The sequence below is a fragment of the Oncorhynchus gorbuscha genome, linkage group LG02 (genome assembly GCF_021184085.1).
Source record: "Oncorhynchus gorbuscha isolate QuinsamMale2020 ecotype Even-year linkage group LG02, OgorEven_v1.0, whole genome shotgun sequence".
In the NCBI taxonomy this organism is placed as follows: Eukaryota; Metazoa; Chordata; class Actinopteri; order Salmoniformes; family Salmonidae; genus Oncorhynchus; species Oncorhynchus gorbuscha.
In genome coordinates, this window is record NC_060174.1 from 55,037,664 (window position 1) to 55,053,165 (window position 15,502).

The 15,502-nt window shown below is 41.9% G+C and overlaps 1 protein-coding gene across 11 annotated transcripts in view; it reads left to right on the forward strand.

Annotated features, from left to right (window-relative positions):
• The window catches only part of LOC124004649 (CUGBP Elav-like family member 2), a 65,432-nt gene that overhangs the window by 17,313 nt on the left and 32,617 nt on the right, over nucleotides 1-15,502 (forward strand). For 10 of the 11 annotated variants that reach the window (XM_046313347.1, XM_046313356.1, XM_046313319.1 and 7 more), the window contains exon 2: nucleotides 12,666-12,865. In XM_046313347.1, coding sequence (XP_046169303.1) covers nucleotides 12,666-12,865 — 200 coding nt within the window. Of the gene's footprint in view, nucleotides 1-6,625; nucleotides 6,779-12,665; nucleotides 12,866-15,502 lie in introns of those variants that run through there. The other variant, XM_046313392.1, reaches the window with a different exon arrangement.

Here is a 15,502-nt window from a genome sequence, read left to right on the forward strand (position 1 = left end):
GCCCTGGCTGCCTCTTGTCCACATGGAGCCCTATTCACAGCATGATTGGACACGTCTGTCTTCATCAGGGGAAATGCAACAATGAAAATTAGGCCATATTGAGGCAGAATTGGAGTTCATGCTGGGATGGAAACATCTTAATGGGGCCTTCATCAGAGCACTGATGTACTGATTATAGACAACTGTGATGGTCCTCCAGCAGGCAGCAGCACCTTGTATGGAAATGAGATGAGATATCACAGAGCTGTGTGTGTGCTCGTAGCCGGAGTGACTCGAGGTGCAGCCTGCCCTGCCTATGGAAATTGGTCAGATATCACAGAACATAGGCCAGACAGACTTGCAGACATCACACCAGAAACAGACATGGCTATTTCCTTGGTGCCTGCCTTGTCAGGTCCTTTTCTGGAGTGAGAGTGATTTAGAGACTGCTATGCCTGTGTGATCTGACTGCCTCTGCTCCGAGGCTAGAATACACAGCCCTGTGGCTTCTGCAACTCGGGTTGAGTGGTATTTCTATTCTGAGATTGTAATTATTCATCCACTCTGACAACCAATACCTGGCTGGGTCCTTCCTGTCTGACTTGTCAGGTTGGAAAGAGAATCAGAAGCGAGATGGAGACCCTTTATACACTTGACAGTGGTCTGATGTTAGGGAGGATAAAGAAGAGCTTTTCTCTGTGTTTGAGAGTGACAAGGCTACATTGCAGTTGGACTGGGCAGAATCACCGATCTACAAATCATCTTGCATCCCAAATCTAACTACTCATGGATCAAGATAAGTGATTTCTGTGCCTTGCCCTGCTCAAACTGATCCCTTCCAACATGTTTTTTTTATCTTGGTCATGTCGAAGCAGCACTCAGTGGAATTTTAAATTACTACTTGAAGAACAAGTAACACTTCAGGATAGTCTGGGTATTCTCAGAAAATGTCTGAAAAAAAGCCCCGCCTTATCTCAGCTCACTGGTCACCATCGCAGCACACGCTACAGCAGGTATATCTCACAGGTCATACCCAAACTCAATTCTTCCTTTGGCCGCCTTCTAGTTCTCTTCTGCCAATGACTGGAACGAACTGCAAAAATCACTGAAGCTGGAGACTCATATCTCCCTCACTAGCTTTAAGCACCAGCTGTCAGAGCAGCTCACAGATCACTGGACCTGTACATAGCCCATCTGTAAATAGCCCAACCAACTACCCCATCCCCATACTTTTATTTATTTTGCTCCTTTGCACCCCAGTATCTCTACTTGCACACTCATCTTCTGCACATCTATCACTCCAGTGTTTAATTGCTATATTGTAATTATTTTGCCACTATGGCCTATTTATTGTCTTACCTCTCTTATCCTACTTCATTTGCACACACGGTATATAGACTTTTTCTATTGTTTTATTGACTGTATGTTTTTTTTATTCCATGTGTAACTCTGCATTGTTGTTTGTTTTGCTTTATCTTGGCCAGGTCGCAGTTGTAAATAAGAACTTGTTCTCTACTAGCCTTTACCTTCAATAAAGGTAAAATTTTAAATAATACCGTTCCTATACCATAGGGGATTGATTGTCTCTGCTGTAACGAAGCTTTCTCTTGCAACCTAGCCATTTAGCTAGCAGGTTAGCAAACAAAATGCATAGCTGGCACCTTGAGCTGGAGATCATTTATTTGGCATGTCTTACATAGTTCAATTAGTTCTAAGCAGTGGCATAGTCTATTATTTTCAATACCAAAAATGTATATTTCATACTCCATGCATATGGGATGTACGGGATACCTCCCAAGCCTAATTATTACCCAAAGAGGGAGAGCCTTTCCTGACTAACATTGGTAATCTTTCTTTACCACAACCTATGAATTGAACGAACACATAAAGCAGCACTGGATTATATCACAGGGTGTGGGCCTATGAATGTTGACTTTTTTTTATAGGTAGAGCGTCAAGTGATTCCTGAAATGATCCCAACCAAGCTAAGTAAAAGCCATATATTCCAAGTCGAAGGTGTTCACTGGCCGTTAATTTAGGATGCATACAGAACCCAACAAACGTGTGACGCTTGTGGCTGACGACATGTATACTCGTATATGATATCTGTGGCTCAGTGCTGCCTCAGTGACAGTCTCTATAATGGGAGCAACTAGGAAAAGTGTAGCAGTGCAGCTGACATGCTTCTGCACTCAGACGACAGCAAATCTCCAGGCATATGGTCCCGGTAAATCATGTTATTTTGTGGGAAGAGCAACAGCAGTTATGCTAATGTCAACTTGAACCTGTCAGCTGCTCCAGGACCTGTCAGCTGCTCCGAGGTGTCTTGGAGCCAGGTCACTTGCCACATCACAGCGACAGGTCTGGGTCATAATTATTGGGGCACACTAGCAAAAACAGTTGCAACTTGAAAACGAGTGTTTCTTATTGGATAAACTGGAGCCAGTTTAATTTGAAATGATCCCCACTGGAGTTCGCTCCCTAGTGACGGTTTATGGCTTTTACATGTGGGACCCCTTTCCAACCAAGGGGAGTAAAGAAAGGAAGAAGTTTGAGTCATTTGGATTGGAACTTGCATTTGGTGTGGTGGCTGGGCAAATGACCACTGGCACTAACTGTTTGATTCCCGGGACCACCCATACGTCTAGCTTTGGTAGTGTTGAAGTGTTTATCCAGCACTGGGATCACTATGTTTCAGCAATTCACACCACATGCATCTAGTTATCAAGAGAATTGTATTATGTATTGGGCTGACGCCAATTATTTGACTGGGCGGCTTTTTTGTTCTTGTCGAGCAAGTAGCAGATATCTGTGTTTTGTTATGACACATGAGACACCTGTCTTATTTGCGCCCATCCCAGTGAACTAATCCATTGTGGAGGCCACGGGGATGGCACAGTCCAAGAAGGAGAGTGCGGCTGCACAATTCACGTCTCTCTCCAGAATGCGCGCTCTCCCGCCAATCTGTGCACAATAATTGTTAAATAACTTCATTGTGTGAATTGTTTGTGTTTTGATTAGAGGTCGACTGATTTAATCAGAATGGCCTATTAATTGGGGCTGATTTCAAGTTATAACAATCGGTAATTGCCATTTATGGATGCCGATTATGGCCGATTACATTGCACTCCACGAGGAGACTGCGTGGCTGGCTGACGACTACCTGCTCCTCGAGTGCAGGAAGGAGTCAAGGTAAGTTGCTAGCTAGCATTAAACTTATCTTTAAAAAAAAACAAATCTTAACATAATCACTAGTTAACTACACATGGTTGATGATATTGCTAGTTTATATAGCTTGTCCTGCGTTGCATATAATCAATGTGGGGCTTGTTAATTTATCATCGAATCACAGCTTCACCAAACGGGTGATGATTTAACAAGTACATCCGTGAAAAAAGCACTGTCGCTGCACCAATGTGTACCTAACCATGAACATCAATGCCTTTCTTAAAATCAATACACACGTATATATTTTTTAAACCTGCGTATTTAGTTAATATTGCCTGCTAACATGAATTTCTTTTAACTATGGAAATTGTGTCACTTCTCTTGCGTTCTGTGCAAGCAGTCAGGGTATATGCAGCAGTTTGATCCTCCTGGCCCTTCGAACTGTGTGAAGACCATTTCTGCCTAACAAAGACAGTAATTAATTAGCCAGAATTGTACATAAATATGACATAACATTTTACGGTTGTAACAGCAATATTAGACTTAGAGATTAGAGGTCGACCGATTCTGATTTTTTCAACGCAGATACTGATTATTGGAGGACCAAAAAAAGCTGATGCAGATTTTTAAAATATTTATTTATTTATTTGTAATAATGACAATTGCAACAATACTGAATGTACACTTATTTTACCTTAATACATCAATAAAATCATTTTAGCCTCAAATAAATAATGAAACATGTTCAATTTGGTTTAAATAATGCAAACACAAAGTGTTGGAGAAGAAAGTAAAAGTGCAATATGTGCTATGTAAGAAAGCTAACGTTTCAGTTCCTTTCTCAGAACATGAGAACAAATGAAAGCTGGTGATTCCTTTTAACATAAGTCTTCAATATTCCCAGGTAAGAAGTTTTAGGTTGTAGTTATTATAGGACTATTTCTCTCTATACCATGTGTATTTCATATACCTTTGACTATTGGATGTTCTTATAGGCACTTTAGTATTGCCAGTGTAACAGTATAGCTTCCATCCCTCTCCTCGCCCCTACCTGGGCTCGAACCAGGAACACATCGACAACAGCCACCCTCGAAGCATCGTTACCCATCGCTCCACAAAAGCCACGGGGAACAAGGGGAACAACTACTCCAAGTCTCAAGAGAGAATGACGTCACCGATTTGAAACGCTATTAGCGCGCACCCCGCTAACTAGCTAGCCATTTCACATCGGTTACACCATTCTAATCTCGGGAGTTAGGCTTGAAGTCATAAACGGCTCAATGCTTGAAGCATTGCGAAGAGCTGCTGGCAAAACGCACGAAAGTGCTGTATGCATTAATGCGTACGAGCCTGGCATGCGAGCCTGGCACATCAAGGCATGTTGTGTAAATCAATTCAACCCCCCCCCCCCCCCAATTCCAGGTTGAAAGGCAACAAAATAGGAAAAATGCCAAGGGGGATGAATACTTTCACAAGCCACTGTACGTGTCCCATTAATTTCTAATCTTCAATGTTTGTTTGGTTACTGTAATGTCTAATGCATTCAATATATCTTTATTCCAGTCTTTTTACCATTCTCAATGTTGGAGTGAGTGGACACATTGTGCGCAGAAACTAAGCTACACGTGTGGGAATTTTTGTTTTTATTTATTTAATTCCATTTACGAGATTTGTCTCTTTTTTCATTGTCATTTGTTTGGAGCGCTCCTGTCGATGTTGAGTAAGGACGTGCACCTGATTACGCATAGAAGTAGGCCTATAGGCTACCTGGCCTGCTTGCAAGTTAAGGTATATAAACCTGCCCAGTGGAGGATCTAATAGTATTTCTGATTGGCTTAATGTACCACCACTAATGAGCTGTGGAGCTTCTCAGAGTAATGTTTTCTTCAAAATAAACAGCAAGCAGCATGTTTTTACATCTATTGAGAATGACAATTCCAATTTATTTGATAAATCTTTCCAGCTCTCTCCCTTTCATAACCACTCAGCGTGAAAAGGAAAAATCTCATGCTCTGATCCAGTGGAAACATAACATAGGCCTACCTGATTACTTCATATCCCCTGTGCAAATAGCCTACAGCTGTAGCGGGAAACGGAGGGCCCAGAATATTTTATATCCCCAAATGGGCAATGTTGCAAGGAGCTTCAGGCAGGACCCAAGTTAATTGTTGCTAATATGTTTCAAGTTGGTTGCAGACAGGCCATGCGTAGCCAATGTGATTTATAGGATATTTATTTTCATCTGGATATTTTTTACCTGCAGGCTGTAATGTTTTTATTTGTTTGCTATTTTTACATAGATGGCAATAGATGTTACTTTTTAGGTTTTTCATTTTAGATTTGGATAGCATTTTGATTAACTACATGACAATGATTTTGAGATATGGAGAAATTATTCTAAATGAAATGAAACTGTTCCACAAAAATAAATTGGCATTCCACATGAAAGTTGACTGACTCCTCGTGTCGCCTATTACAAGGCAACTTCAGGAGCATAACGGCAGAAACTACGAAAGCCAGTAGGAGCTCGCTCACTCACACACACACACACATAAATAATATGGAAAAATACTCGTTTTAAAATTTCAACCAATCGGTTGGTCAAAAGAACAGACTACTTTCGGTCAACCACGTTTTGTTTCGTTTTAGTCGGGGACTGACCTAATTATGTGACATGCAGCTGTGTCTGAGATTTTAGATGTATGAGAAGGCAGGCAAAGCACTCAGCAAAATGGCGTCAGAGAAAGGCTGCTTGGATCTGGCAACTAGATAAATGGTGTCACACACCACAATGCCCGTTGCGGTGGTTTAGTGAGACGTAGCATTGGATGGGAGGATTACAAAGCTTCCCTCTGACTCACCACAGGCCCATTGTTACTGTATAGGGGATCTATCGGTGAATAGTGTTCTCTCCAGCATCTGAACAATATGCAATTGTTTCCGCTGTTGCTGCGCTCAGGATAGCATAGAGCGAATTCATAGATTGGGCATCATCACAGTAGGATTACTGTAAAAATGGGTTAGCCTATTCTAGTGATTGTATTTCTAAGTGCTGATGGTGGAAGCTGGTAGGTTACTCCCTGTTCCATCGCCAAGCTAGACCAGCGCCTGAGGAGGGTGATGGGCTACAATCCTCTCTCTGCCAACTCCCAGCGTTTTAGAGAGGTGTTAAGAGGGTAAAACATTTTGCAACAACAATAGAAAGGGAGCTTTTGTTATTGGACAATTTCAGATAGTACTGTACCTCCCTGCTTCACTGTGTTTAGGATTGCTATCTTCTGGTTAGTGCTGACTGACCACTACACTGCTGTGCCGAGGCCTTGCTGCTGAGTGGATCCTGTACAGATATCTGTCGGGGTTGTTGGTGAGGGGCAGTGAAGTCGCCCCTTGGCTTTGTGAGCTTTAAATTGTCATTTTGGATGTATTGGCTCCAGTAAGGAAAGTATTTGTATTTTTTTCCATTTTTCCCCTGAAGAGTTATTTGTGAAGTGTGTAGGATCTGGGTCTTTTTAAGAGTTGGCTTTCCAGAGGACCGACAGTGAGGAGTCAGAATGTCGTTTAGGTCGTCACTTGGTGTCTCGGCCGAGCGTTTAGGCTCTATGTGTAAGAGATGGATGGCTCGTGTCCAAAGGTCTGTATACTTGTAACTCTCTCTGTCCCTTTATTTAACCTAGTCACTCTTTCCCTGTTTTTGTCTCCCTCAGTCCCTCTGCTTACTATCCCATTAACTAATCACCAGGTCTGTGTGCCAGTTGCCAGCATTCTCACACCAGGAGTCCCTTGAGTCCTCAATTGGATGTACACACACACACTAGAGCTGGCCGGTATACCTTATTTTACTATATACCGGTATTGATGCACGGACCGGTTTGGGTTTTTATTTTACCTTCTATAATGTTATTTTTATGTTTGGTTTGTTAAATGTGATATGCCGTGTGTAAAGTACTAGAGGTTGACTTGATTTTTATGATTTTTTTCAACGCCGATACAGACTATTGGAGGACCCAAAAAAGCCGATACCGATTAATCGGACGTTTTAATGACAATTACAACATTACTGAATTAACACTTTTTTTATTTTAACTTAATATAATTCATCAATAAAATCTAACAGATCAATAAAGTCTCAAATAAATGAAACATGTTCAACTTGGTTTAAATAATGCAAAAACAAAGGGTTGGAGAAGAAAGTAAAAGTGCTCTAAAAGTGCGCCATGTAAAAAAGGTAACGTTTAAGTTCCTTGCTCAGAACATGAGAATGTATGACAGCTCGGTGGTTCCTTTTTAACATGAGTCTTCAATATTCCGAAGTAAGGAGTTTTAGGTTGTAGGAATTATAGGACTATTTCCCTCTATACCATTTGTATTTCATATGCCTTTGACTATTGGATGTTCTTATAGGCACTATAGTACTGCCAGCCTAATCTCAGGAGTTGATAGGCTTGAAGTCATAAAATGCTGGAAAGTGATGTTTGAATGAATGCTTACGAGCCTGCTGCTGCCTACCACCGCCCAGTCAGACTGCTATATCAAATCATAGACTTAATTATAATATAATAACACACAGAAATACAATGATAGTTTCCGGATTTGCCCTATCATTTTGAAAACAAAATGTTTATTCTTTCAGTGAAATACAGAACCGTTCCTTATTTTGCCTAATGGGTGGCATCCATAAGTCTAAATATTTCCATTACATTGCACAACCTTCAATGTTATGTCATATTTATGTACAATTCTGGCTAATTAATTACTGTCTTTGTTAGGCAGAAATGGTCTTCACACAGTTCGCGAAGAGCCAGGCGGATCAAACTGCTGCATATACCCTGACTGCTTGCAGAGAACGCAAGAGAAGTGACATAATTTCCCTAGTTAAAATAAATTCATGTTAGCAGGCAATATTAACTAAATATGCAGGTTTAAAAATATATACTTGTGTATTTATTTTAAGAAAGGCGTTGATGTTTATGGTTAGGTTCACATTGGTGCAACTACAGTTTTTTTTCCCGAATATGCTTCTTAAATCACCCGTTTGGCGAAGTAGGCTGTGATTCGATGCTAAATTAACAGGCACCGCATCGATTATATGCAACGCAGGACAAGCTAGATAAACTAGTAATATCATCAACCGTGTGTAGTTAACTAGTGATTATGTTAAGATTGTTTTTTCTAAGATAAGATAAGTTTAATTCTAGCTAGCAACTTACTCCTTGCTGCACTCATGTAACAGATAGTCAGCCTGCCACGCAGTCTCCTCGTGGAATGCAATGTAGTTGGCCATAACCGATTGTTATGAGAACTTGAAATTGGCCCCAATTAATCGGTCGATCTCTTAGCGTACATTTTCAGTTTTCTCCACTACTTCAGTCATCTCTCTCCATGCCACTTTCCAGACAGACCTAGCCACGCCCCCTGTCCCTCAAGGATCGTGTTTGGTGTTGCTCGACCACGATACACTTGCGTTCAGTCTACATGATCATCCAACAATGTTGACGACGACAATGCTTTTTCCGCTTTGCTTCTTAATATAAATCCACAAGTGTTCTACTTTTACACTATTTGTTTTTCTTATCTGCAACCCGCTAGTTTGTCTTTTCTTAGCAAGTTGTGGCTAAATCGTGTTAGCTGCTAATGCTAATCGCTAGCTAGCTAATAAATGTACCGAGTCGGAGCAAACGTAGCTAGCTATACAGCCTCATACCAATTATGGTGTAGACCTAGATCAGCATGTTGTTTGTGCAACAGTATATTCTAAATCAAAGAGGAATAGATGAAGCATGAGTATGTTGGCTACATGAAGTACCTAAAGAGAAAACATTTAATGTAGACAAATATTATAGGGTACCCTGGAAACACTGACCAACACTTTGGGGTGGCAGGTAGCTTAGTGGGTAGAGCGTTGGGCCAGTAAAAGTTGCTGGATCGAATCCCTGAGCTGACAAGGTAAAAAAATATGTTGTTCTGCCCCTGAGCAAGGCAGTTAACCCACTGTTCCCCGGGCACCGTTGACGTGGATGTCGATTTTACGGCAGCCCTCCTCCGCACCTCTCTGATTCAGTTGAATGCATTCAGTTGTACAACTGACTAGGTATTCCCCTTTTTCTTACCCTGTCAAAATAACTCCTCCGTGGCATTTACATTCGTTGTCAAACAACACTGTATTCAAAGTGCCCACTCTTTTTTATATAGAATTTGAATAATCATTCTATTTCCATGATTCCAACAGTTTATCCAAATGTTTTGCTCTAAATCACAATTGCAACATTTGGTTAAAAAATATGGCCTAGGTTTGTTTTTGCCCATGTCGTGCAGCCGTACTTGACAGTGTATAAAGGATCTCAAAATGAGTGCAGGAAATGCAGAGATTTATGAAAGTGTAGACATTTTTTTGGGGGGGTTGAAGTCTGAACAGTATAGAACAATTAATCAGAATGGAGAAAGACCCATTGAAATCACTTGTGTGTTTTTTCCACCTTTGGGTCACATGCTACTCCTAAAGCAAATTTAGAAATGTTTTATTATTTAAAAAAAATTAATACGGTGATATATTTTGGCTATATCGCCCAGCCCTAACACTCGTGCGCGCACACACATAAAAGTGATCCTTTGGCACAGTCTTTTGTGTGCGTGTGCAATGTGAGTGAATAATACCTTCCCTGTACCTAGTTGACTACTAGGTAGGACCAGTCTCCCAGCTAAATGTGGGGCCAGAGTTGTGGCGTACTGGCCCCTCCCAGCCTGGCTCTGTCGGGTGGGGGGGTCAGCGCTTGTAAGAGGCTGCCCCTTCAGCCTCAGTGTGGGCATATGCTGACAGAGGCTTCTAGTGTGTAGTGGTCTAGGCAGTGGGCACAGTGTGATACTTACGCAATGCTGCCTGCCTGGTCTGGCCTGCTGCATATTTGCTTTTCTGGCTCAGTGGGCATCAGAGAGGCTTCTGATGGTCTGTGTGGTAGACTTTGTGGTACGTTGCCTGGCCTCAGTGGTCTGGCCTGCAGACACTCCATCAGTCCCTTTAAGGCTGGCCCTAACTTAATCACCCTGGGAATGCTGATCCCCTCTCAGGGCCTGGCCATGCAGCATGGCGCTGACCCACTGAGGGGGAGAGAGAGAGCTGTGTGTGCGGCTCTTGTGTTACTGTCTCTCTAAATTGTTTGTTTTAAAACAGCAGCAGTCAAAGTACTATTGCATTGTTTGTTGAGCTGGTGAATGAAATCCAAAAAATAGACTCATCAGGCACAAAATAAATCCCCTGAAAGGCTAAAACCTGGATTAAACGTACACAACCAGGGCTTATTCTGGATAAAAAATGGGCTTGGGTGGTGGGCGTGGCGATGAGCACTGTCGGCTTGTTTGAGAATTTTATTGGACCCCATCTTGGCGGTGACTTTAAAATATATATATATTTCATCCTGAAAATGTTAGTTATTTACGCTGTTTGTAGGGGACGCGAAAAAAAAACATTTCGGCAGCCTGCCCAAGGATCACAATTGCAAAAAATCCCTGACTACTGTTGAAACAATACAAACGCATCTCATCCTTGTCTAACTAGCCACTGCCTCTCTCCCGCTCACATTAATACACCTGGTACTAATCAACTTCAATTTTTGGGAGGAGCCAATGACTTAACTCAATTCACACTGTCTGAAAACAGGACACTTTTACAAACACTAGCACATTTAGCCTTGATTCAATGATACAAATGGGGGTTGGGCGGTATCCAGAGTTTCATATCGTCATACCATCCTTCTCGCATGCTGGGATTTATGGTAATACTAGCTTAGTACACGAGGGCTCCAAAAAAAATTCAAAAAGGCCCATTGGTCATCTATTACCAGACCAGCCAGCTAACAAAATTAGCACAAGTAATAGTGAATTTCCATGGAGGCTGCTAGCTAAATATGCTAACAAGTGCAAACAAAATATACAAATTGCAAAGACAGGCGGCACAGCTCATAAAGTTATACATGTAAAGGTATGAGCAACCGAACATCATTTTTGGTGTGTTTTTCACACAGAAAAAAAAAGATAAAGCACTTAAGAAATATCTTGCTGCGTTTTGTAAACGCAGATCTAAAATGTTTCTTAATATTTCTGCTCGGCATCAGACTAATTTTGTGCTTCTGTTACAAAATCACAAGTGGGCATACTATCATCAGATAGTACTGACTTTTCGCCTGTACTTTTCGGTGTAGCCAGCCTACATTTCTCGGGTAAAATGTAAGATGTTCTTCTAAGCAAAACATAAGGAATGTAGCTGGCTATATTCTTTCTATGATAAACATTAGAAATATGATGGCCATGCATCGTTTTTGACAAGGTTTTGCTCTTTCATTATACGCTTGTTAACTTGTTTTGCTGCCAGCCAAATAGCTTTGCTCATCTGTTGTCATCTGATGAAAATGAAACTATTTTCTGCCGAATGTGTTGCATTGTTTTTTCTGCGAACGAAAACTAGTTGCATGTCCCTGATCACTCTATTGAAGCAAAAGAACACTTGACTCTTAAATCTAAAACGTGACCCTGGCAATACACTGCTGGACCTGCTCCCACTGGGGACTATAGTAAGCTTCATAATGTGAAAAAACGCTATCTGCTTTATCTCCTCACGTATTGTACAAGTTGACTGCAGATATTTATTTAAAAAGTAACTTCAAATATAAAATTATTATTTAAAAATGTTAAATAATTTCAACGGTATTGAAAAACCATCCCGCGGCTATTTCCAAATACCCCGGTATACGGTATATACCAGTGGCAGTTGGTGCCATTTTAAGATTAGGGAGGACCATTTTTCTTTATTTCTTTATTTTAAAGCATATTGGATAAGGTATTTAAATTCAATTCACCCAGCTGTTCTAAATTAATTCTCAGATTTTTTTTGATTGGGTGGACAACAGGTTAGTTCATGCTGCAAGAGCTCTGATACGTTCGCGGACATCCTCTGGAAGTTGTCATAATTACTGTAAGTCTATGGAAGGGTTTGAGAACCATGAGCCTCCTAGGTTTTGTATTGAAGTCAATGTACCCAGAGGAGAATGAAAACTATAGCTGTCCTTGGGCTACACCATGGTATTACCCTAGAGAGAGCTGTTGAGGCTTCATTGCAGAACAGTGTGTCATCCGTCAGCCAAGATTGGCTACAATTGTGTTCTATGGTAGTTCTATGGTACAGGTTTTTGTGAAAAACTAGCCCATCGCTAGGAGATGTTAGTGCCATGTTGCAAATGCTTTGCAGAACATTTTCTACCAATACCACGGTGCAACCAGAGTTTTTTTTTTTTGTACGTGTAACTGCCAACACGCTGCTGCTCAACAGTATAGCTGCCTTGCTCACCTGCTCGCACTGAAACTGTTTCTTGCGTCCTCTGTCTTGCAAACACACGTGACCGCCCTCTTGAAACACCTTAGCCAGCTGCGCCACCAAAAAGCTAGCAATAAGATGGTAGGCCCTGGTACTAAATTATCCTAAACTAAATATTGTACTAAATCCTTCTTCCCCCTCCACCTCTTCCCCACAGCAACGGCAGCAACAGCAGCAGGATGAATGGTTCTATGGAGAACCTGGATACCCCTGACCATGACTCCATCAAGATGTTCGTTGGCCAGATCCCCCGCTCCTGGACGGAAACCGAACTCAAGGAGCTGTTTGAGCCCTATGGGGCCGTGCACCAGATCAACATCCTCCGAGACCGCGCTGCCACACCCCCCCAAAGCAAAGGTAAATCAATTGTAAATGTCTTTAATAAAGCCCTTTCTATAGCAGCAGAAATAACATTACAATAGCCTAGGCCCTAGAAGCCAAAGAGAAGACGGAAACAGAGGTGTAGGGGCTGTCATAACTCACACGCTCATGCAAACTCACTTTGCTTTATGACAGCAATAAAGAATAGCCAAGAGGTCACTTCAATACAACACACACACACACACACACACACACACACACACACACACACACACACACACACACACACACACACACACACACACACACACACACACACACACACACACACACACAGTGCTGTCACTCAATGTCGGTGTTAACAGGCGTAGTAGGCTGTTTGTGTGTGCGCGCTATATTCCTGAGTCTATTACTTTGAACATAATATAAATTTCTGTTATGTTTTCAGGGTTATACCAAATAGCAACCCTTCTTACTCCTGTCCATTATGGAAAACATATTTTATTTCCTCGGGTGGTTAAGAGATGTGTAAAGAAGTGAGTGAGCAAGGGAAAGACGGGAGGAAGGAGTTTTATTTGCCTGCAATTTTCCATTAAGACATCCATCGACACACTCACCTTCGAGTGCTCGCGTCGAGCGGTTCTGTTTGGGCTCGCAATTAGCCGAGACGGCCAAGTAGAAGCCTGCAGTTCTGAAAGCTTCTGCGACTGTGTGGGGTGCGTGTGCATGCCACTGAAAGTGCCCAGCCCTCTGGAATTAGCCACATGTAAATATGGTCTTTGATGTGAAGTGAAAATATGTTTTATGGCGGCCAGGCATATTCCCATTATTTAATACACTGTCTCAAACCTGATGTGAGGGATTCAATAAGGATTGAAAGCCTTAATCCTCCAACTGGTGGTTTTGATGTGGATTGTGGAACCCTCTCTTTAATGTTGGTACTTTGTGTCTGGTCTATCTGTTACTGCCAGTACTCAGAGCTGGAAGGGAGGGAGGGAGGGAGATATGAATGGAGGAGGGAGCTAGACCTAATCTCACAGTTGCAGGCTGGAGAGTTGTCATTGGAATTTGCTCAGGTATGTTCCCAACTTTGTACCTCTGAGCTGTAGTGATATTACACTGCACTGTTCTAAGCAAGAGACTGCATTGAAATTGAACCACCCCCTACCCCCCATTGAAATGAGAATTCATCTGCTTATTAGACCTCTGTATAAACTTGTAAGTACATGTATACCCAGGCGTCTGTCAAAAACACCAAATGAGTCTTCTGTGTACTTAGACCAGTGTCTCCTGGGTGCTGTTTAATATAGAGTAGGGTTGAGGCGGTATCCACATTTTCATATCACCATACTGTCCTTCTCTCATACGGGATATACCGTACTACCGGCTTAGTACACAAGGCGATGCCAAAAACCTCAAAAACAAGCCAATTGTGTAGTGTCTACCTGAATGATAACAAAATTAGCACAAGTGATAGCTAATTTCAATGTAGGCTGCTAGCTAAGTATGCTAACAAGCGCTAATGAAAATAAATTAATTTTAAAGACAGGCAATCCAGCTTATAAAGTGTGTGTAGGTGCTACCGAATGTCATTTTGGTGAGTTTGGACATTTACAAGCGAAGTTGAATAAGAGGCATTGTGTAAATGAACAAAGTTTTGACGCATGCTTCTCTGAAGGAAGAACAGTACTGGCTCTGGAGCAGCATGTGTAGGCTACACGCTGTGTCTGTGGAGTCGCTAGAGCAACGGACCTGCCTGCTCTGCTCAAAGAAGAGTGTAGAGGAGAAGACAGACTGACAATGGAGAGGAGGAAAAACACAAGGAAATCAAGGTGGTGGCAGCTCTAGAAATAACTCATCCAAAGGGCTGTTACTTCTCAAACACAGCAGAAAACTAACACTATATGATGCCCCGTCTCCTTATTGATTTAGCCACTTACTTAGATAACTAGCAAGTTAAACTTAGGGGTTAAGTTAATTCAGATGTCATGTGTTTCTTATTGTAATTTCTGTTCCGCATCAGAGTAATGGGCAATCGTATCAGCAGACAAAATAAATCAATTTTCATTTGTCACATTCGCCGAATACAACAGCCCTTACAGTGAAATGCTTACTCAATCAACAATGCAGTTTTAAGTAAAATACCTTAAAAAATAATCTAAATAAGAGATAGAAGTAAATAAGACAGAGTTCAGACAGAGTTCAGTGTGTCAAATCGGAGGGCATGCTGTCCGGTCCTCTGGCAGTCTCTATGGGGGTGCCACAGGGTTCAATTCTCGGGCCGACTCTTTTCTCTGTGTATATCAATGATGTTGCTCTTGCTGCGGGCGATTCCCTGATCCACCTCTACGCAGACGACACCATTCTATATACTTTCGGCCCGTCATTGGACACTGTGCTATCTAACCTCCAAACGAGCTTCAATGCCATACAGCACTCCTTCCGTGGCCTCCAACTGCTCTTAAACGCGAGTAAAACCAAATGCATGCTTTTCAACCGATCGCTGCCTGCACCCGCATGCCCGACTAGCATCACCACCCTGGATGGTTCCGACCTTGAATATGTGGACATCTATAAGTACCTAGGTGTCTGGCTAGACTGCAAACTCTCGTTCCAGACCCACATCAAACATCTCCAATCGAAAATCAAATCAAGAGTCGGCTTTCTATTCCG